The 24,497-nt window shown below is 43.8% G+C and overlaps 1 protein-coding gene across 3 annotated transcripts in view; it reads left to right on the forward strand.

Annotated features, from left to right (window-relative positions):
- The window catches only part of RTTN (rotatin), a 685,521-nt gene extending 661,525 nt beyond the window's left edge, over window positions 1-23,996 (forward strand). For all 3 annotated transcript variants that reach the window (XM_029590899.1, XM_029590897.1, XM_029590898.1), the window contains one exon: window positions 23,579-23,996. In XM_029590899.1, the coding sequence (XP_029446759.1) occupies window positions 23,579-23,661 (83 nt within the window). In that variant the 3' untranslated portion in view covers window positions 23,662-23,996. The remainder of the gene's footprint in view (window positions 1-23,578) is intronic.
- Window positions 23,997-24,497: the final 501 nt, after the last annotated feature.

Genomic DNA, 24,497 nt, shown 5'->3' on the forward strand with positions numbered 1-24,497 from the left:
TTTTTATTCAATCAACATAATTGTCAGGCAGGCATATCTTGCATATTGAAGCAGTTAAGCAAATTATAATAGTAAAATTGTAAGTCCCCCTGATACAACTTCTGTGCCTGTAGATTCTCTACTTTTCCCAACACACCCTCATCTTAATGGATTTATCCTTTGGTATATTTTTGATCTCACTTGCTTGGTGGTATAAATAAATGCTAACACCAGTGTTCATCCATTCAGCCACAACACTGGGCAAAAGAAGAAAAAACCCAAGCAAAATCCAAAAATGGTGTTAAAAAATAGTATTTACTGCAACTTAAAGAAAAGTATCCAGGCCAAAATCACAAAAATCAAAATAAAAAAGACGTAGTCATCGATATATTTGACCCAAAAAGAAATATTTGAAAAGAAAACAAATATGTTCTTCCTCAAAAGCCTCCATTACAATATTGGCAACAGACATGCACTGAGAAACCCATTGTGATACCGGGTGTTTGAATATAAAATATACCATCAAAATAGAAATAATTTGTTCTTACAACCAAATTCACAATGGAAAGCAAAATGAGAAAGTACCCAATGGTAATCCCCTGATCTAGAGAGAACGTGTTCACTGACTTTGTATACAAGGAAATAACATCCATCATAACAGTAAGTGTCATTCTTCACAGACGTCAGTTGTTGTAGTTTTCTCAACATTTGTGTTATGTCCTGTACATATGACCTCATGTTATGAACATGAGTTTGTAGAAATTTGTCCAAAAAAGATGACTAATGGTTCCATTAATGATCCATTACTGGAAACAATGGGTCGTGCCAGAGGACTGATTATAGATTTATGTACCTTTGGTACCCCGTATACTATTAGTATTCACAGGTAGGGAACTTTCAAAACTTGGCGCTCTTTGGATGTTATAGAACTATAGAAACATAGAATTGACTGCAGAAAAAGGCCATATGGCCCATCAAGTCTGCCCCGCAATCTTGTTTTGAATTTGAATCACAGACCTTTAGTCTGAGCCCTTTCATTGTCACTAGAGTTTCACCCTCTTACGCAGTGTAATTTAATTGTTACTGCTAACCCCCATGTCTCTTAGCTTTAGCTCCTTAGGGCGACACAGTCTATCCCATTCATTTTTTTTTGTTGTTGTTGTCCTACCCTGTTTTCTTTTTTACTATTTCCTGTTTACTTCCTCCCTATTGTTACTGCTAATCCCCCTGGCTCCTGGATTTATCTCCTTAAGGATCCACATAGTTCATCCCATTACTTTTTGAAGTCTTTTACTATCTTCTTTCTCACCATTTCCTCCGGAAGGGCATTCCAGGCGTCCACCACCCTCTCCATGAAGAAATATTTCCTGACATTCAATTTGAGTTTTCCTCCCTGGAGTTTCATATCGTGACCCCCCCTTGTTTTTTTTTTTTTATATCTTTCACGTAGAAGAGGTTTGTTTTTAATTGTGCATCATTTATACCTTTCATGTATCTGAAAGTCTGTATCATGTTCTCTCTGCGCCTCCTTTCTTCCACGGTATACATATTTAGGGCCTTCAGCCTATCCTTATAGGTCATATGATGGAGGCCTCCCACCATTTTGGTCGCCTTTCTATGAACCGCCTCCAATCTATCTCTATCTTCCTTGAGATACGGACTCCAGAACTGAACACAGTACTAGAGGTAGGGTCTCACCAAGGAACTGTACAATGGAATTATCACCACTTTTTCTTCCTAGATATTCCTCTTTCTATGCAGCCCAACATTCCCATCTTTAGATCGCTAGACACTATGACCCCTAGGTCCTTCTCTTGCTCTGTACTCATCAGCCCTTCACCCCCCAAAACATACAGGAGTCCTTTCCATAGAAAGCAAGTGACCTGTAGATATTTGTAAATCAGCTGTGGGGGTCAGTGTCAAGACTGTGATATTTAGTCTGCCTTAGTTGATTTAACAGTTCTTTACAATAATCCTGTCAGTCTTGGATAACTACACTGCCTCCTTTGACTGCTGATTTTACTATTATTCTGTGGTCAGATGTCAATGTCTTCAATGTTTGGTTTAAATCAGAATGTAAATTAAAGAAAGTCTTAACAGTTTTCATAATGTCCTGCAATACCAGATCCCTAAAAGTAATATGGGGATCAAAAAGCATTGGGGGAATCCAATTTGATTTATTGCAGACAGTGGACATAGTATCATCTCCTAAATTGTGTGATGAACAGTACAACTTCACCTGCAGCTTCCTAATGAAGCAATAAATGAAAATCTGAATGGCTTGTGCAAATTGTGGGAACAAATGAAAGAATTAAACTCCTCTTGTGTAGCAGTGAGAGGAACATTAGAAAGATTAATTACTGCAGATCTTAATGTGTCCTGGATCTGGTTTGTGGTCCTTCCCATGTTGAAAACTCTTGTGATATCTGATCTTGGTATGTCCGTTGGTGTTAGGATTTGTTGCGTAGGAGGTGGACCCTTGAGCCGAGGTGGGGTTGACGCTACCCGCAGGGTCCACAATGTCAGTAGGCGGAGCTGGCTGACTGGAGGCCGGCTGGAGCTTCGCCAGTACCAGCCTTCGTTCCATGCAGGTTGAGCCCTTGGGTACTGGGGCCAGCTGGAGTTAGGTGGGCCTCCATTTGAGGTCTTCTGATGGACGAGGAGGAGGTCAGCCAGGGACCAGCAGTAGTAAGAGTAGCAAGTCTGATCTGGACAAGGCAGAGTCCCAGAGACCCGGGTGCCAAAATCGAACAAGAGGCAGACGGGGTGCCTGAGGAAGAATAGGCCGAAGCCTGAGAAGCCAAGTCCAGAATGAGTATAGCAGAGGCGTCGTTGAACAAGCTGGAGTGACGGCAGGCGGCAGGTAAGGGAGAGTGGTAAGGCAAGGCAATGGTCACGTCCAGGAGATGATCATCAGCGTGGTCAGGCAAAGCAGAGGTCGAGTTCAGGAGTCAATCCGTAGAACAAGTAGAGTAACGCAGGAACACAGGAACAAGGGAGAGTACTGGAGCAAGGATCAGGAACATGGACAAGACAGGAACTATGTACACGAAGGAATCACCAGAGGAAGCAATGAAGCACACAACCAGCGTGGAGACCTGTTGCAAAGGCAACTAACTGTGGCTGGGCCCGGCCTTATATACCGGGACCCAGTGATGTCATCATCCGGGACCGCAGGTTAGTTTCCCACCGCAGCCCCTTTAAAGGAAGAGGAAATGCACGCGCATAAGGAGGGGTGTGGCGTGGGATGGCGGTGTCTCCCCGAGGAGCACGGACGGCCGTTGCGGTGACAGGAGCACCGGGGGTGGCCCATAGCCGTAAGAGAAGTGGAGCCAGAGGGTGGAGCATGCAAAACAGGATCGATACGGCCATCTGGTTCTCCTGCCTCTCCCTAAAACATTTGGTTGAATACCACTAGATGCCTTAGCTTAGGCAAAAAGATCTCTCTGGATTCATTCCTTCAGGATCCCAAGAAAATACCCTTCCATTCAGGCTGAACCAGTCGGCATTAAAAAGTTTCTTCTTAAGTTCCAAAAAGCATCAACTGTAGATCCTAACCTCCAGGGATGAGGATTTGAGATTTCACAGCTACGCCCCAACTCCTCCTCTGCAACCTCTTGCTTAAGATTCAGGGATGATCTTTAACTTCTCCTTCCTTCACTCTCCAACCCACCTTCCAGTCACCTTCCCACTAAAGACAAAGCATGCTCATGGGGATATTTATATCCCATACAAACCTCCCACAAAAAAGTAGGATTATGGTCAGGGGAGGATCTATAAATTTGCAAAACCCTTCCCCCTACTCATTGCTGGCAAAATGTTCATGGGAGTATTTCTATTGATTGGCAAAGCCCTATCACATATGAAATTATGCAAAATGCAACATTAAAAAATAATTGAAATATTTGCCTTCCTAAAGCTTTCTTACCTATAGTCTCGCTGAACTAGAATAAAAGTTGTATTTGTAGTGCTTTTCAGTAATGATGTTCCAGGTCAAGAGGGTTATTGGTTTAAAAAAATGTTTGTAGGAGGTAGAACTGTCATCATTTCTGCTAACCCTTATTTTTTGCTAGTTACAGAAAATATCAGATGTGGCAGAGTGCCATATTATGCAGACATATGTTTTCCATAGACAAAAGTTGTCCCTATGGCTGTTTACAAGTTTCTGACAACACTGTTATCAGTTTTGGCCCCACCCATATTTTTCCTATAAAATTCATGACTAAAGAATAACATTATGCTACCATAAGTTATGTTTTCTGAACCTCCACCAATTTTAGGAATTCATAAGATATCTTTCCCTGCCAAAGTTTTCTTAACCTCAATCTGTCTTGAACTGGAGTAAAATGTGTCATGATAGTAATATAGTAACAATGGCCGATAAAAGAGTAAATGTCCATCCAGCCTGCCCAGCGAGTTGTTCATGAAGTAACTGCCATTCTGTGCAGATTATCTCTATGCCTTCTGTTAAAGGTAGTAACTGCCTCTCCTTGCAGGTTACCCTCTTTTTTCATTTCCAGCATATAGCATTTAGGGTGCCTCAGTGTTTATCCCTTGCCCTTTTGAATTAGTTTACTGCTTTCAGCCTCACTATCACTTCCAAGAGAGCATGTCAGACATCTGCCACCCTCTCTGTGAAGAAATATTTCTTGATGTTGGTTCTGTGTCATTCTCCTTGGAGTTTCATTTTGTGATCCCTATTTGTACAGTTTCTTTTCCAACAGAAAAGGTTTGAAGTTCGTGCATCATTTATATCTTTCGGATATCTGAAGGTCTGTATCACCTGCACCTCCTCTCCTCCAAGGTATACATATTTAGATCCTTCATTCACTCATAAGACTTATGATACAGATTATTCGCCATTTTGATCGCTTTTCTCTGGACCGCTTCAATCCTGTCTCTATCTCTTTTGAGATATGGTTTCCAGAACTGAACACAGTACTCCAGGTGAAGACTCACCAAGGACCTGTACAAGGGCATTATTACCTCCTTTTTCTTACTGGTTATCCCTCTTTCTATGCAGGCGAGCATCCTTATGGCTTTAGCTGTCACCTTCTCAAATTGCTTTGCTGCCTTCAGATTGCTAGACACTATTACCCCAATGTTCCTTTTCTGATCCATGCACACTAGTCTTTCACCACCCATCGCATGCAGTTCTTTTGGATTACTGCACCCCAGATGCATGACTCTGCACATCTTGGCATCACATCCCTGATGCCAAATTTTCAACCACTCTTCAAACTTTCTTAAATCACGTTTCATTATCTCTGCTCCTTCAGGCATGTCCACTCTGCTCCAGATCTTATCATCCGCAAAAAGGAAAACTTTAACTTCTATCCCCTCTGCAGTGTCGCTCGTGAATATATTGAAAAGAACCGATCCCAAAACCGATCCTTGAGGCACTCCACTTAACACTGTTCTTTCTTCAGAATAGGTTCCATTACTTCCATAATAGGTTACTATTATATGCTGTCTCCTGTCAGTCAACCAGTTAGTAATCCACTGCACCACCTTGGCGCCCACTTCCAAGCTTCCCATTTTATTCATGAGGCTCCTATGCGGGACCATATGTACAGCGTTTCTGAAATTCAAGTAAATCACATCACACATTCTTCCTTGATCCAGTTCTTTAGTCAACCAATCAAAAAAATCAATCAAGGTTTCTCTGACAGAACCTTCCCCTGATGAATCCATGCTACCTTGGGTCCAGCAACCCACTGGATTACAAATAGTTTACTATACTTTCCTTCAACAGAGTTCCTAATAATTTTCACATCACCAAGGTGAGAGTAACCACCCTGTAGTTTCCAGCCTCTTCTCGCTACCACTCTTGTGAAGCAGGGCCACAATTTCTTTTCTCCAATCTTTCAGCACCACTCCCGCTGAACAGATCTTTCAGCTTACCCACCAGCACATCTCTGAGCTCCCTTAGGATCCTGGGATGTACTTCATCCAGCCCCAATGGCATTGTCCACTTTCAGTTTTCTTAGCTCTTCCCAATCATTCTTTTCTTAAATGGCGTTGCGCCTACCCCACTCACATCCATGGTCTTGTTAATCAGCAACAGTCCTTCTCCAGGGTTTTTGGTATTTGTTTAATATTTCCACTATTTCTTCGACTTTTTCCACACATTGCTTCTTGTCACCTTTCAGTTTTACTATACCACCTCAGGCCTTTCTCCTTTCTCTGATGTATCGGAAAAATGTTTTGTCTCCTCGCTTTACCTATTTTGCAATCCATTCTTCCTCTTGACTTTTTGCTTTCCTGATTTCTTTCGTCATCTCCCAAAATTTCACCAGGTATTCTTCCCTGTGTTCTTTGGGATCTTTTGTACTTCTTCAACACAATGTTTTTGTTCTGCCACCTCTTTTAAGAACCTGATCAATTTCTTTATCCTCTTACTATTCTTTACTTTTCAAACATATAGATTTGTTACCTTTGTAATAGCTTTTTTTTAATTTGGCCCACTGTTGGTCCACCTCACCCATTTTTCCTAGTCTTCTAATTCTTCCTCCAGGTACATCCCCATTTTGACAAAGTCTGTATATTTGAAATTCAAAGCTCGGATATTCGTGTGACTTCTTACTGTCTTGGCTGCGATATCAAATCATATATTAACCAGTGATCACTGATGCTGAGGTGAACACCTACCTGGACATTAGAGACATTATCCCCATTCATGAATTCTTGATCGTTTCACTCCCTCTCTCATGGGTTCTATTACCATTTGTTTGAGCAGTGATCCTTGAAGAGCATCTAATTTCTCCCTTCTTCTTGCAAATTCTGCAATAGGGATACGCTAATTCACATCCAGCAGATTAAAATCTCCGAGCAACATTTCTCCTTTCTTTTCCACTTTTTGAATGTCTTTGATCAGATCTCTGTCCATTTTTCCTGTTTGAGAGAGAGGCCTGTAGACCACACCAGTATAAATGGAAGCCCCACCATATATATATTTGTTTTTTTTGGGCAACCCATATTGCTTCTTCCGCATTCCACTTCCCTTAGATATTGTTTTTGACATAAAGAGCTACTCTTCCCCTGTATCTATTCTCTGTGTCCTTCCTTAAGTTTTAGGCTAGGATGGCAGTAATCCAATCATGAGATTCATTGAACCATATCTCTGTAATAGCGACAATGTCCAAGACTTGCCCAGACTATCAGCATTTGTGATACTAGGTTTCCAACTTTTCTCCCTTGGTTTATTAATTTTGGTGATCATCTTTTTTACTCCTTATCTATGGAATATTGAGTTGATTGATATTTTTATTTTCTCTCACTTCCAGTTCTGCTTGGAGGTACCATTCCACTTTCATTGGCCACCTTCTGCACCTTGCATTCTCTAGTTTAAATGTCTTATGCTGTATTATCTCAATTTCTTGCTTAGGATATAAAACAGAAAGGAAAAATGTTTTTCAAAAACCCAAAGAAACACAAATTAGGCAGAACTATTAGCAGTAGAATGAAACAATATTTGGCAAAGTTAGTTATTTAAATATTACATTCCAGAGGCTTAGCTGAGAGGCAAGGACAGTAGCAGTAGCTCTTAAGCACCATGTGTCCAGTATTCCCTTTTAAAAAGATGCTATATAGTTCCCTAGTAAGTCACTCCTTGCCGTGCAGGAGTTAAATCTCCCATCCCAGACACTCCTATAGGTACAAACCTTTTTTTTTTTTCTTTCTTCTCCTTTAAAAATAAGATTTGCAAAAGATTCTTATGTTCTAAACCAGTGGTTCTCAACCGGTATGTCGCGCACCCAATGCTCTCCCCCCCCCCCCCCACCTCAGTGAGACGAACACTGCTACCTGCTGCCATTTGTGCCTGGGCTATCAGCACATTCAAGCCCCGAGGGGAATGGCAGCAGTGTTTTGTGGAAGCCAGCAACAGGAATGTGACCTTTTCTTCTTCCCGCCCCTGTGGCCCGGAAGAGGAAGTGATGTCTACCGGGCACGTGGGAAGAAGAAAAGGCCATGCCTGCATGCTACTGCCCCCCCCCCCCCCCCACGGCTCCAACCTCCCCTTCTCTCGCCAATGCGACACCTGCAAGAAAATATAAAATTATAATAAACTGCAAAAAAAAAAGTCTGGGGTGGGGAGAAAAGAATACAATTACAATCTCAGCTGATTGCTTGTGCTGCGATCGATCGCGGCACAGAGCAAACAGCTGAGTACTGCTTGCTTAGCGCTGTGGGGCTGGGAAGGTCGCTCCTGCTGCAGTTTCCAGCCTGTCAGGACTCTGCTTTTAATAGCATATGGGCTACCTTGTGCTGTAGCTGCTATGTGTGCTGTGGGTGGGGGTGAGTGAGACAGAGAATGAGTCAGCATGTGTGTAAGTGTATGAGAGAATGTGTGTGTAAGTAAGAGAAATGTGTGAGAGCAAGAGACTGCTCAGGAAAGTCACTGGTGTGTGTGAGAGAAAGAGATTGGTCAGGCAAGTGACGTGTGTGTGTGTGTGTGTGTGTGTGTGTGTGTGTGAGAGAGAGAGATTGGTCAGGCAAGTGACTGGTGTGTGTGAGTGAGAGAGTAGGAGAGATTGGTCAGGCAAGTGACTGGTGTGTGTGTGTGTGAGAGAGAGAGAGAGAGAGATTGGTCAGGCAGGTGACTAGTGTGAGTGTGTATGTGAGAGATTGGTCAGGCAGGTGTGTGTGTGTGAGAGAGAGATTGGCAAGGCAGGTGACTGGTGTGTGTGTGAGAGAGAGATTGGTCAGGCAGGTGACTGGTATGTGAGAGAGAGAGATTGGTCAGGCAGGTGACTGGTGTGAGTGTGTGAGAGAGAGATTGGTCAGGCAGGTGACTTGTGTGTGAGAGAGATTGGTCAGGCAGGTGTCGTGTGTGTGAGAGAGATTGGTCAGGCAGGTGACTGGTGTGAGTATGTGAGAGAGAGATTGGTCAGGCAGGTGACTGGTGTGAGTGTGTGAGAGAGAGATTGGTCAGGCAGGTGACTAGTGTATGTGAGAGATTGGTCAGGCAGGTGTCTTGTGTGTGTGTGAGAGAGAGATTGGTCAGGCAGGTGACTGGTGTGAGTGTGTGAGAGAGAGATTGGTCAGGCAGGTGACGTGTGTGTGTGTGTATGTGAGAGATTGGTCAGGCAGGTGTCATGTGTGTGAGAGAGATTGGTCAGGCAGGTGACTGGTGTGAGTGTGTGAGAGAGAGATTGGTCAGGCAGGTGACTGGTGTGTGTGTGTGAGAGAGAGAGAGATTGGTCGGGCAGGTGACTAGTGTGTGTGTGTATGTGAGAGATTGGTCAGGCAGGTGTCGTGTGTGTGAGAGAGAGATTGGTCAGGCAGGTGACTGGTGTGTCTGTGTGAGAGAGAGATTGGTCAGGCAGGTGACTGGTGTGTGTGTGTGAGAGAGAGATTGGTCAGGCAGGTGTCTGGTGTGTGTGAGAGAGAGATTGGTCAGGCAGGTGACTGGTGTGTGTGTGTGTGTGTGTGTGAGAGAGAGAGAGAGATTGGTCAGGCAGGTGACTGGTGTGTGTGTGTGAGTGAGAGATTGGTCAGGCAGGTGTCTGGTGTGTGTGAGAGAGAGAAAGAGAGATTGGTCAGATAGGTGATTGGAGTGTGTGTGTGAGAGAAAGAGAGATTGGTCAGGCAGGTGACGTGTGTGTGAGAGAGAGAGAGATTGGTCAAGCAGGTGACTGGTGTGTGTGTGTGTGTGAGAGAGAGAGAGAGAGATTGGTCAGGCAGGTGACTGGTGTGTGTGTGTGTGTGAGAGAGAGAGAAAGGGAGATTGGTCAGGCAGGTGACTGGTGTGTGTGTGTGTGTGTGTGTGTGTGAGAGAGAGAGAGAGAAAGAGAGTTTGGTCAGGCAGGTGACTGTGTGTGTGTGAGAGAGAGAGAGAGAAAGGGAGATTGGTCAGGCAGGTGACGTGTGTGTGTGTGAGAGAGAGAGAAAGAGAGATTGGTCTGGCAGGTGACTGGTGTGTGTGTGTGAGAGAAAGAGAGATTGGTCAGGCAGGTGACTGGTGTAAGAGAAAGAGAGATTGGTCAGGCAGGTGACTGGTGTCTGTGTGTAAGAGAAAGAGAGATTGGTCAGGCAGGTGACAGGTGTGTGTGTGTGTGAGAGAGAGAGAAAGAGAGTTTGGTCAGGCAGGTGACTGTGTGTGTGTGTGTGTGTGAGAGAGAGAGAGAGAGAAAGGGAGATTGGTCAGGCAGGTGACTCTGTGTGTGTGAGAGAGAGAGAAAGGGAGATTGGTCAGGCAGGTGACGTGTGTGTGTGTGAGAGAGAGAGATTGGTCAGGCAGGTGACTGGTGTGTGTGTGTGAGAGAAAGAGAGATTGGTCAGGCAGGTGACTGGTGTAAGAGAAAGAGAGATTGGTCAGGCAGGTGACTGGTGTCTGTGTGTAAGAGAAAGAGAGATTGGTCAGGCAGGTGACTGGTGTGTGTGTGTGAGAGAGAGAGAGATTGGTCAGGCAGGTGACTGGTGTGTGTGTGTGTGTGTGTGAGAGATTGGTTAGGCAGGGTGACTGGTGTGTGTGTGTGTATGTGTGTGAGAGAGAAAGAGAGATTGGTCAGGCAGGTGACTGTTGTGTGTGTGTGTGTGTCTGTGAGCGAGAGAGAGAAAGGGAGATTGGTCAGGCAGGTGACGTGTGTGTGTGAGATAGACTAGTCATGGGCCCTAAGGAAGAAGAACGTGAGGACAGAGCTTCAGCAGCCCTTGCTGCTTCTGCTATGTGCTATTGGCCTACAATGGAAAGGAGTATGAGAGTTACTGGAGAGGGTAAGTAAAGGTGACTTTTTAAGTTTATCTTTCTTGATCGACTGCCATTTTAATTATTAGGTATTATGTGATGTGTCTGCTGTTAGAAATAGTTTATTGGTGTTTGGAGAATTTTTAATAATTTTTAATGATTGGATGTTCCATTTATCAGTTGTTTTTAAACATTTATTATATTCTACTTTTAGAATTATTTTATATTTCTCGGGGAATGTATAAATAGAAATGTGGAGACAAAAACTGAACTGGAAACAGCAAGAAGCCAAACTCTGTATGTTCAACAACGCAAAAACAAAAACATTAGCTTTATGGTCATTTTATTCTGTATTTGTTGAGGGTCTGTCTGTGTTCTGCATGTGTGACCCAGCTGAGGATGTTCTGCGAACGTGTAGTTTCTTGTTATGGATCTATAGCATCTTGGCTTGTTCTGTTTTCCTAATAGGAGGTGTATTGGTGTTTAGGGCCTGGTGTACATTTTGCAGTGCTGCCTTTTCATAGGTAGGGTTGTTACGCTTTGAGTTCCATAATGCAGGTGTAACTTTGTGCACACTAGTTTGTGTACATTATTTCAGATCCTGGAAGTCTGATAGATGCTATATTTTTGTTTTGCAAAGAATGCAGAGTGGCTTTTTTGGGTTTCCATTCCAGTTTCTGTTTCCATATTTTTAATTTGTGGTCTTTCTGTACTTGGTGAAGGTTAATTCTATGTGTGTGACCGAGGTGAAGTATTTTACTAGAATGTAGGCATTTGTATCAATATTATTTGTTGTGTTTTCTCAATAGAACAATCATTGGTGGTAAATTACTGTTTTTTCATAAGGAGGGCTATTGCACCTGGTAGGAGAGAGTGTTTATGTTGCTGTTATTGAGATGTCATCAGAAATATTTTTTGTATGGTAAATTGAACGGGGAATGTCCTAGTTCTGCTCTGCACCCATTGTTGAGGGGTTCCTGTGGAATGCAGAGTGTTTGTTTACATTTAGCCTGGTTAACGTCACATGTTCAGTGTGTCACGCATGTGAGAACCATCTGTGAGGTGTGTCCTGACTGAAAAAAGGTTGAGAACCACTGTTCTAAACAGAAGAACAAAGTGACTTCAACAAAACCCAATAGCACAATTTAAGAAAAATATCTGCAAGAAAAAGGCAAGCTCTACTTTGACAGAGTTAAATAATTTGGCTAGCAAGATTCTTAAGTTCAAAAAAAAATTTTTTTCAAAAACTGAAAACAACACAAATTAGGCAGAACTATCAGCAATAGAAAGGAAATGATATTTGGCAAAATTAAAATGATTTAAATGTGAAATTCCAGAGGTTTAGCTGAGCAGCAAGGTCAGTAGCAGTAACTTTCAACCACCATGATAGCAGTTCTAGCTCACAGGATCTATGGTAAAATCAGTTTGCAGAGGGAAAGTCTACCACACATTTCTGAAACCTTCATTTTGTCTGTTTTCAAGAAATATATTTGTAGTAGGGTGCCTTATTCAAACACTATTTCTGTAGCAGAAACAGTGGTTTACAGTCATGACACATTCCCTTTTTCATGTGAATATCATGTCTGAATAGTAAGGTACTCTGTCACCACCAACGTTTTCTGAAAATGTAAAAAGTAAGTATTTCAGCAATGGGTAGAACATAATTTTTCTCACCCAGTTCCTGTCCAAAAGCCACCTTGAACTGAAATTAAGATGTGGAATTCTAGCACTTTTCAGCACTTATTCTTAGTTCAAAGGGGATATCAGTAAGCATGATTTGTAGAGGAGAAAAACTTGCCCATTCCTGAAATCTTCTTTTTTTTTTCATAGTGTCATTGCAACAAAATGCTTTAGTGTGCAGATACTTTCTTTACAGAAAAAAGAAAAATTCAGACTGCATCTGTCTCTAGATGGTCTGCAAACCACTGCTAACTGGGGATTTCAACCTTGTAAACATAAAATTCATAATTTAACAATATACTAACATACAGTCTCAACCAGACAAAATTAGGATTTTAAAAATAATAGAATTTTCCTTCCCAAAGCTGTTGTATCCATCTTCTTTCCTGACCTGGAGTAAGTATCTAGTGCCTACTCCAGTACACAGGGGTATGGGTTAAAAAATACTTAGATGGGGAAATAATTGTACTGTGTTCTTGAAACACAATTTAGTCAAGTTTCAGGAAGTATAGCTTCTGGGAAGTCATATTGTGATGCACTTTCCATTGCAGAACTATGGTGAGTCACAGGTAACTATGACTCAGCCTATAACCCTCATCTCTCTTCTTTGTGTCAATAATATCTGAACAAAAAGGTTTCTTAGTACCACCTCTATTTTCTGAAACATCTAAAAATGAGTATATTGGAAATGGATGAGAAATCACAGCTTCAGATGTTCTTACCTATATACCACCTTCAACTGAAGTGACGTCATGGCATGATTACACTTTTCAATAATAATACTCCATTCCAAGATTGCTGTAGATAAACAGTCTTTGCATCAAAAGTATTGGTATCCATACTTAACACCCTCATTGTAAAAGTAAATTGAGTGTTGTTTCAGAAAATATAATTTATGGATTGATGCTTGTAGAGCTACAGAAAAGAGCTGTAGAGCCCAAGTTACATTCTGGAAGTTTTGTGAATGAGCACTAGGCTATTTGCAAAACAAATTAGAACTGAAAGAATGTCTTTTTGCAGATGATATGTCTACTGTGTTGCAGATTTTCATATCAACAGGACAGAAAGATTATTTTACAAAATGGGAAGAATGATCACCTGGGGTCATTATCTCTGATGACTCCCCAAATAGACAATCTGTGTCACAAAGCAATTGGAAAGATATAGTAAAGGAATATGGAGAAGGTGGAGGAAGGGCCACCAAAATGGTGCATGTCCTGCAATATAAACCATACATGGTGAGACTTGAGGAACTAGGGATGTATTCTATAAGGCAAAGGTTCCCAACCGGTGTGTGGAGGAAATGGCAGTGGGTCACAGCTCCTGCTGCCAGAAGTAAAGACTTCCTTTCTATTTCCACTGCCCCCCCCCCCCCCCCCCACACACACACACACACACACCTCCTGTAAAATGACACCCTGCCAACTTAAGAAGCCAATGAGCAGCATTCTTTACCTGTTGCTATCTCTTCCTCTTTTTCTGGCTTCTCACTGTGCAGGGTCAGTAGGTCTCATATGACTATGCTTCTCATACAGTTCCAGCTTCAGCAGAAAGCTGGCAGATGAGGCAGCAGCAGGTAAGAAGTTCTGTTTACCTGCTGGAGATGATCTCCAGTGGGGCAGAGAAGATGATGCCAGGTTAGAAGAGGAGGGGGAAGGGATGGTGATGCCAGGGGGAAAAGAAGGGAAGTAGTTCTGCCTGGGAGAGGGAAGGGAAGGTGGTGATGCCAGGGGGCAATGGAAAGGATAGGGGAAGGGAAGGAAGAGATAGTAGTGATGCCATGGGGAAGAGGGGAAGGAAAGGATATTTCCTAGCGTGTAGATCAGTGGTTCCCAACCCTGTCGTGGGGACCCCCACCCCCAGCCAGTCAGGTTTTCAGGATATCCACAATGAATATGCATGAGAAAAAATTTGCATATTATGGAGGTGGTGTATGCAAATTTTCTCTCATGCATATTCATTGTGGTTATCCTGAAAACCTGACTGGCTGGGGGGTCCCCAAGACAGGATTGAGAACCACTGGTGTAGACAGATGGACTCTGGACCAGTGGGTTATGCTCCCCTGCCAGCAGATGGAGATGGAGCAAGGTGACATCACAGTATATATACTCCTAAAGTGACACCAGCCTGCCAGTATTCTCTGTCTCCAGCAGATGGTGGATATGCATCTCCCTATGGGGATTGCTTCAGAATTTGGAAGGCGAATATAATATAGAAAAAGAAAAGCCCTGCTCTCTCCTGCATGACACCAAATGTTCCCTCCCCCAGTTGAGATGTGTGCCTTGGTCCGGTAGCTGGGTTTCCTGGCGTGGACTTAGTTGATTGTACAGCTTAAAGGTAGCGGATGCAGGCGGTGACAGCCAATGCCCTCTGCCCTGCAGCCGGAGACCGTCTCTGTCCTCAGCCAGTCTGAGCTGATCTCGGGTAAGTTTAAAAAAAAAGTTTGGAAGACAGAGACAGTATAGAGGACTTCCTCCATTCTCTGTGCTCAGTGTGCCGTTTCGATGTTCGTTCCCACTCCCGTGGGAGTTAGGGGTCCTGGGCAGCCTGGCAGGTTGAGCGGCTCCGGTAGGCTAGGCCCCAAAGTTAGGCTTTTTGTCTGCGCACTGCGTGGTAGGCCACAGCGGCATTTTTGCGTGCTTCTGTGCGTGCCTTACTGCCCTTACAGGATGCCGGTGTGCAGTGCGTTGGCTCTGTGCACTTGTGCGCTCAGTTTTAGGCACGCCCTATGCGAGCACAAATTTCTAAGTGCTGGTAATGCGCCCAGGCCTTGATGCACAGATTTTGCGTGTGTTTTTTGTGACACTTACTTTTGGGGCACCTAGTTTTTGTGTACTTGAAATTTTTTCAGTGCGAGCCGGCTGGATGCACATTCTCCGTCGCCTGTGCACTGATGGCAATAGTGAGCAATAAACCTAAGCGCCTTTCTCTCTGTGTTGCCTGTCATATTCAGGCGTCTCAGCCTGATATGTCCTCTAACGTGTGTCAGTGCTGTTTAGAAGTTCAGGGAGAGTGATTTCGCTAAGCCTGGATCCTCCCAGCCTGATGATGGTCTGGTTAAGGATCTGTCTGGAGGTACGCCGGATCTTGGAAATTTCTTCACTGGTTCCTCCACAGGGGATGGCAGTTCAGTGGGCCCCACTCCAGTCCCTTCTGGGTTTTGCCTAGATCCAGCTGCTTTTTCTTGGGTGGAGATTTTTCAAGGTTTGCAATTCTTTCCTCAGGCGCAGTCTTCAGCTTCGTCCACTCCTGTCAGGTCGGACCCTCAGCCCATGGCCCCTTCCTCATCCAGTCCTATGTTTAGGCGCCGGAGCATGCCTCTGTTCACCATGGGTAATCCTGACAGGAACCCGGATGGCATTGATGATGAGGCAGATCCTGATTCCTTGGAAGGTGGAGAAATTCCTCCAGTATTGGAACTGTATCAGACCATGTTGCAGTTCTTTCATGGAGATGAACTGCCGGCTTTGATTTCCCAGACCTTGAAGATGTTGGTTGTTCCTGGTGCAGATTCCATGTCTGAACAGAAAAAGAATCCCATTTTGGTTTCCTTGCGTAAAGCCTCTTGTTTTTTCCCTGTGATGGTCACCATGCAGGAATTGATTGATCTTGAACCCCAGAGGCTAGTTTCAAAGGGGGTCTTGGATCCAGCGGTGAAGGAGCATTTACGTTTTCACAAAGTGGATGCGCTGGCTTGTGCCGTCTCTAAGCAGATGACTATCCCTGTGGAGGAAGGAGCAGCCCTGAAGGGTGAGCATGATAGGCGGATTGAGGTTATCCTTAAGCAAGCCTTTAAAGCAGTGGCGATGACTTTACAGATAGCTTCTTGTTGTGCCCTAGTGGCATGATCTTGTCTGCTTCTCTCTCAGGAAGTTGATGATTCTGGAGTGAATTCCAGAGTGGTTATGGAACCAGCTGCCACCTTTTTAGATGATGCAGGCTGCGATTTGGTCCGTACCTCAGCCAGAGGAGTGGCTTCGGTGGTAGTGGCCATGCATCAGCTATGGTTGCGACATTGATCAGCTGACGTCACCTTTAAGATTAATCTTACTAAAATGGCCTTTAAAGGCACGCTCTTGTTTGGAAGAGAGTTGTAGAAAATGGCCAGTAATTGGGGAGAATCTCCGATCCCTTGGTTGCTGGAGGATAAGAAGCAGTCGCAGCGCCCCTCTGGTATGAAGGGTTGTCTCTGGGGTTCCAAGTGTTTTCATCCCTACAGAGGGTCCACCTTTCAGAGGGTTCAGCCTTTCAGTAGGTCTCAGTCCTTTTGTCCCAGACAGCCCAAGAGAGGCACGGGCTCAGGGGGAAGATCTTCCTAAGCTTCCCATTGAAGGTGGGGGGGGGGGGGGGCGGACGCCGGGCGCCTCTCTCTCTCTTTTATCAGAGGTGGGTTGAGATCACATCGGTTCAGTGGGTCCCGGAGATGATACGAGAAAGGTATGCACTGGACTTTTTCAGTATTCCTCGGGTCATGTTCATGGTGTTTCCTTGCCAATCCCCACAGAAGAAGCAGACGGTGGAATCTGCGCTTCTAAGGCTCCTCCGGTTGAAGGCTGTGATTCTAGTGCCTATTTCTCAAGAATGTATGGGGCGATATTCTATTTATTTTGTTGTGCCCAAGAAGGAGAGCTCCTTTCATCCCATCCTGGATCTCAAAAGTGTCAATCGTCATTTGAGAGTGGCTAATTTTCGCATGGAAACTTTACTCTCAGTGATAATGGCCATGCAGTCGGGGGAATTTCTGACCTTCCTGGATCTGTCCGAGACTTATCTTCATATTCCCATCCATTTGGTGCACCAACGTTTTCTATGTTTTGCGGTGCTGGGGCGCCATTATCAGTTTCGGTCTAGCCACCACTCCCAGAACATTTTCCGAGGCCATGGTGCTAGTAGTGGCGGTGTTGAGAAGAGATGGGATCATGGTACCCCCGTATTTGGACGACTGGCTGATTCAAGCTAAGTCTCAGGAAGAGAGCCGCCTGGTGACCCGCAAGGTGATCTTGCTGCAGAAGCTTGGTTGGGTGGTGAACCTGGCCAAAAGCAGTCTTCAGACACTTCAGTCATTAGACTATCTGGGTGTTCAGTTCGACATGAGGAAGGACAAGGTTTTCCTGCCAGAAGTTCGGATTCAGAAATTGATGTCACAAGTGTGTCAGTTGGTGAGCACGATATGCCCGACAGTGTGGTCCTATTTACAGGTGCTCGGTTTGATGGCGGCAACCCTGGAAGTTGTGCCTTCACCGCATATGTCCTCTTCAGCGCTCACTGCTGTCTCATTGGATCCCGCAGTCTCAGGACTATTTGGTTCGGCTCCACTTGCCAATGGAAATATGCTCTTGCCTCCAGTGGTGGTTGCAGGAGGCTCATCTGAGAAAGGATGTTTCCTTGACCTCTCAGACCTGGTTGATACTGACAACAGATGCAAGTCTCTGTGGTTGGGGAGCTCCCTGTCAGGAGCTGACGACCCAAGGGCCAAAGAGTCCCTCTAGAACATCAATTGTCTGGATGGTCCGGTTGGCATGCTTGCAGTTCAGCCATAGACTGCAGGGTCAAGCGGTCTGAGTGGTGTCCGACAATGCAACGAATGTAGCCTACATCAATCGACAGGGAAGAACCAAGAGCCAGCAAGTGTTGCAGGAAATAGACCAACTTATGGAATTGGCAGAAGGACATCTACAGATGTTTTCAGCCTCTCACATTGCAGGTAAAGACAACATAAGAGCATACTTTCTCAGTAGGGAGAATCTGGGCCCAGGAGAATGGATATCATTGGACGAGGCGTTTCAGTTGATAGTTGATCGCTGGGGCCTTCCATTCTTAGACCTGCTGACAACTTCTCACAATGCGATTCTTGAGTCGCATCCGTGGTCCCTGGACATAGATGCTCTCATACAGGTCTGGCCAGAAGACACCTTGTTTTATGCCTTTCCTCCTTGGCCCTTGTTGGGCAGGATGGATGCAGGATCAAAGACCACAAGGTGATGGTACTCCTGGTGGCACCAGATTGGCCTCGATGACCGTGGTATGCAGATCTGCGAAGACTACTGATGGGAGACCCCCTTCATCTTCTGCCAAACAAGAATCTGTTACAGCAGGGACCTGTCCTTCAAGAAGATCCGACTCTGTTTTGTCTTGCGGTTTGGCCCATGAGAGGGCTCACTTGTTGAAGTGGGGATATTCTTATGCAATGATTGCTACCTTGCTCCGTACTCGGAAGTTCTGTGGGATTCAAGAATGTTTGAGGCCTGGTGTGAGAATCGAGGTGTTCTTCCTCATTCGTCAAGATCCCGCTCATTCTGGATTTTTTGCAAGATAGATTAAACAAAGAATTGGCCCTTAATTTCTTGAAGGTACAGGTTGCAGCTCTTGCCTATTTCCGGGGCCTGTTGAATGGTGATTCCTTATCGTCTCATCCTGATGTGGCCCATTTTTTGAAGCGAGTGACACATCTTCGGCCTCCCTTGAGGTTCCCAATCCTTTTGTGGAGTCTTAATTTGGTGTTGGACTTCTTGGTGGACCCTATGTTCTGACCACTGTGTAGCCTTTCCTGGTGGCTATCTGTTCTGCATGTCGAGTTTCCAAGATGCAGGCCTTTCCTTTTGGTGTCTCCCGGGGCATTACAGCTGAGTACTGTTCCATCCTTCTTGCCCAAAGTGGTATCGGAATTTTATTTGAATCAGTCAATTTCCTTGCTGTCCCTGGATAAGGTCAGGGACGTGGAAGAGTATCTCCTCCTACGTCCCTTGGATGTCAAGAGACTTGTCGTGTGGTATCTGGCGGTTTCTGAACCTTTCCGAAAGACGGATCATCTTTTTGTCCTTCATGGTGGAAGGAAGCAGGGCAAACCAGCTTTGTGGGCTACTGGAGCTTGCTGGATTAAGGAGGTAGTCATGGCTATATACGTGGATGCTGGAAAGCCATTGGCCTACTCTGGTTACGGCTCATTCCACTAGGGCTCAGGAAGTGCCATGGGCAGAAGTTAGATTGTTGTCTCCCATCTACATTTGCTGAGCTGCAGCATGGTCCTCCTTACATACTTTCTCCAGGTTTTATCGTCTGGATGTGCAGGCCCAGGAGGACACAGCCTTTGCACGTGTGGTGTTGACTGACCGCGGGCAGCCTCCCACCCTTCTCAGGAGTAGCTTTGGTACATCCCACTGGCCTGAGTCCATCTGTCTACCCGCTAGGAAATGGAGAAATTACTGCTTACCTGATAATTTTGTTTTCCTTAATGTAGACAGATGGACTCAGCTTCCTGCTCTTGGCTGCCGAATGATTGTGTAAGTGGTCCTTCTGTGGGGGCTATGTGTTCCAGGAGATTACTGTTAAGTGTTCATCCAGTCCTTAGATTGGGGTACAAATATGTTCCTTGCTTGAGTTCAGTGTTTCTTGTTGGTTTAGTACAGTAATGGTTGACTGTTTTTAATCAAGTTTTTTTGCTAGTCCCTCCACAGTTGCTTTTGAAGAGAATACTGGCAGGCTGGTGTCACTGCAAGTGTATGCATACTGTGATGTCAGTTTGCTCCGTCTCCATCTGCTTGCTGGGGGGAATAACCCCCTGGTCCTGAGTCCATCTGTCTACACTAAAGAAGACCAACTTATCAGGTAAACTGTAATTTCTCCATTAGTGCTGCTGGGGTTGGAAAGGATGGAAGGGAAGGTGATGGCTGGGAGGTTGAGGGGATGAAAAGGAAGGTGGTGAAGCCAGGGGGTGAGGGGTGGGAGAGTAGGAAAAGTGTTGATGACAGGAGTAGAGGGAAGGTAAGTGGTGTTGCTGGGGATGGGAGGAAGACAGGGAAGGTTATTATGCCAGGGATAGCAAGAATGATGGGATCGAGTTGATGGCAAGGAAAGGAAGATAATGATGCCAGGGGATTGGGGTTGAAGAAGGGAAGGTAATGATGCCAGAAAGGGGCAATGGAGGGAGGGAAGGTGATGGTGTGCCATGAAAAATTGAACCCAGTGCTGGATGTACCACAGCATTAAAAAGGTTGGGAACCACTGCTCTAAGGAAAAAGGAATAAATGATGGAAGCATTTAAATATTTAGCAGGCTTCAATAAGTTAGCACAAAGCAGAATTTTCTGTAAAGCAAGAAGCACAAGGACAAGAGGTCGTCATATAGAGCTTTAGTTGCAAAAAAGTGAAGGGAAAGCCAGAGATTAAGTGAGAAATCGTAGAAATGGTTAAGCTGTGGCCCAAGAAGCACATAGTGTCTGAGAAGGTATTTATATATTTTCATGGTGGATTAAAATGTGAGTCGGGGGAAGATGAATATCTGTTGGAGGGGCATTATCCCTGTTCTTCATAGCCCCATGAAGACCAATGTGACCTTCAGGCTAAAACGTTTGCTCACTTGATCGTGGAATTTTAACAGGTAGTAGCTTGTCCTTATCTGTCATTTATTTATTTATTTATTTATTTTGAATTCTTATATATCGACATTCCTGTAAAGTATACAGATCATACCGGTTTACAGTGTAACAGAACTGTCGCCGCGGGGCGATTACAAGGAACATAAAACATTAGCAAATCAGAACACATTGAACGTAGCAAATCAGAACATTAGGACATTTTGGAACAGTTGAAAAACGTTATAACCTGAATGCGAGAAAAACTATAAGTCATCACAGTTTGTTTAGAAAAAGAGGCTCAAAAGTAATGTGAGAAAAATAAATGTTCACTAAGAGGCTGGTAAACACATGGAACAACTTCCAGGAGAGGAGGTAGAAGTCAAAACAAGCTTGTTTTGTGATAAACACAAAGACCTCACTGGCAGAGAAAGGGTGAATAGGGATCAGTGATTGAAACATGACAGCAGAGAAAAAAACATAACTCTGTGACACCTGTATCTGAGCAATAGCAAATCTTTCCACAAACTATCCTTTCAAACACTTGACATTTGGTAACATTAGACTTTCTTACACACAGTTTAGTTATTCCTAAACCACTTGGATCTGAATTCTTCTCATGGAATGTAATTAAGTGCAAGCACATTTCAGTTCATTTCAAGAGGAGTAAGTAAAAAAAACATTGGTTAGGAAACTTGCAATATTCATTTCTGTATAGATGACTGGGTTATCTTTTCTGTTGTCCCCTGCTCCTCAGAAGCTTTCCGCATGCTTCTTAGTCCCTTCTTTTCATTCTTGTTTTTTTTTTCCTTTTCCAGCAGCTGATTGGGTCTATGTGACCAGGCCCCAATTGCAATATTTTCAATGTGATTTTGCCTCAGACTCTTAGTTTAACAATGAGTTTAAACTAGGCTGTACCTCATCTGTATTGCTAACATAATATATTGTGTATATTTTATTAAATTGTACTTTTCAAGTTAATACTTCATATTTATGTATGTTTTTGCCATTATTGCATACAAGGCATTTTTTTTAAAGTAAAAGTGCAAGCAAACGCAAATATAAATTGTTTGCTATTGAAAAATGTTTTCCTTAAGATCTCTTTTATCTCATTGCTGAAGACATAATAGTAGTTCTCATAAACGTCTCCTGTTTAATCACTCCTACGATTATGAATTTTAGTAGATCGGGCACTGCTGTGAGGCTTCCGGTCAGACCTCCATACAGGCATCATACTGATTTGCATACAGTATGAATATAATATGTATTGGATTTGGAAGGAAATATTTTATAACAGGTGGTCGGACTAAACTAATGGAATGACGCCGAGCCCCGTGTACGGACGCCGCAGGTAACCTGGCACCACGCAGAGAGCCAGTGGGGGGGAGAGGAGTCGCCGGCGCACCTACCACATTGGTGGCGTGGTTCGGGGCTTTTTCTTGTCTGCACGGGACGTCAGCCCAGCGCTGTGACGCACGCCATTTGTGTGCCGCTGTCGCAGTGATTATGTTGCCATGCCAACATCGCCCCAGGCTGACGTCCCATGCCTGGGGGAGGTGGGGGCCAGGGTGGCTCTAGGCAACCCGGGGGGGGGGGGGGGGGGGAGGTTCTTGGATGATGTGGGGAGGCATCACCATCCCCATTTAGGGCATTTGAAGTAAAATGGGTAGACCGGAGGCGAATACTACAGCACCAAGAAGGGAGCTAAGTAATGTTAGATTTGCCCATCCCTTTGCTCCTGCTCCCCATATTGGGAGGACATGCTTCATTCCCACCCTATCCTCTATCTGCAGTTAGTCATTTCTCCCATCTTAGAAAGTTATTGTTGTGCTATTTTGTTTTTCACAGCTTGGGGGGGGGGGCAGGGGTTTCTGAGCAGGATAAAAGAGGGTTTGTTTAAGGGGGCAGTGCACGGTATCACCGGTACACTGTATCAAGATGTTAGGGACTGTCTGCTGTCAGGGCCGCGAGGCCCCGGTTGGATGATAGACCAGATGTCCCGTTGATGTGGGTTGTCGCCTTGTTGTGTGTGGTGGGCTGACCGGAGCACCCACGAGGAGCAAACGCCTCTCGCGAGTTTGGGCTTTGCTCGGTAGTGGCGAGCCTCAGGGTCCAGAGGAGATACACTACCCGCCCGATGATAGTACGCCTGTTGTTTAGTCTATGTGTTAATAGAGATGCAGCCTATTTATTTCCAAACCTGTGTTGGCTTTAGTATGTATGGTCTTACTATGTGCAGCATTATTTCCCCTCCCCTCCCCCCCCCCCAACAACACCTTGTAACAAAGTAGTTGCAGCTAACCAGATTCTAAATACTGTACACTTTAAATAAAAAATATTTGAAAATACTACAAAATATATTAGTTCAAAAGTGAAAGATCTTAGAGTTAGACTCAAAGAGGAAATAGAGTTAAGAAACAACCAGGTTGATATTTATTTTAGTCTTAGGTATTTTTTAAAAACAGTATTATCTATCATTTAGTTCATCCTGTAAGTAGTGCTTTTGTGATTTGCTGGTTATTAAAGATGAATAACAATTCTATGTTGCCTGTTTACATCAGAATTTGAGTTGGACCACATTATAGCTATGTGATGTTTTCAGATGAAAGATAATGAATACCCAGCAATATAGCCTTTGCACAGCAATCTTTATTCTCTGAGTTCAGGGCTTGGGATTGACGTTTGCAGGAGAAAAAAAATGTTCTTTATCTGTCTTTGTCTTGTCTTTGGAGGTGAATTATCCCTCTGAGTATGTGCACACCATTTTGTCATGCTATATATGCTGTATTTATAAACTAGCACAGATATCTGAATGCCTGCCAAGTATTTAACAAATTGACAAAGATGAAAGTGTTTGAAACTTATTTTTTTTCCCGTAGCTGCTTCTGAACCAGAAGAAAACACAATGAAAGCATATCACTTAAAATGCCTGGAGAATCTAGTACAGCTTCTTAATAATTGACAGTTTTCCTGAGATTTCTTATTTGAAGCTGGACATATGCAGCCTAGGAGACTTGAGCTAGAAGAAACATTTTGCCTACTAAAATTTATGGAAGCAGAATATAACATAAAGGTTAAAAAGGACTTAATTTTGGAATGCAATGCCCTGCTGTCGCAGACACTGTACAACCACATGGAAGCTGATGACAAGATGTCAATAAAAAGAGCATATTGAGACAAATAACTACTAGAATTTTTAAAAAAGTGTTTTATTAATGTACATGTATTAATGATTTTTCTAGAAAAAATATTTGTATTGAAATTTTGAATAAATTTTGAAATAAAATATTTTCTGAATTAAAAATGTCAGATGTTTCTTCATTCCCACACAATACTTACAAAAATGACCAGGAAAATATATTTGCTTCAACAGACACAAATAATCATGCCCTGAGCTTGAAAAAAAATTACCGAGGCCCAAAGCAATTTAGCAATCCCAAATAAACCCTTTCTTATTAAATGTTAGGCCTATCTCTGCCAGCCTCATTATCAGTTCATTATAATACATAGACTTGCAAAGTCACTGATTGACCAGCAATAACTAGGAAAGGATATTTTGTCAGTATAAATTATGAGCAAGAAGTCAATACATCCATCACTATTTGGCCTCATGTACATATGATCTAAAAGATTTGTACAGCTCATCTTAGATAACAGAGGCCCAAATTGATTAAGCCAGGAAATGAGGAAATCATCTGAGTAAAGTTACCCGGATTTTCAGCAGAACTTATCCAGGAAAGTGTTCTGCTGAATATACCCAGAGAGTATTAGGATAGGTATTTCTCTGACCAGACTTGC

The sequence above is a fragment of the Rhinatrema bivittatum genome, chromosome 2, assembly GCF_901001135.1.
Source record: "Rhinatrema bivittatum chromosome 2, aRhiBiv1.1, whole genome shotgun sequence".
Taxonomy (NCBI): Eukaryota; Metazoa; Chordata; class Amphibia; order Gymnophiona; family Rhinatrematidae; genus Rhinatrema; species Rhinatrema bivittatum.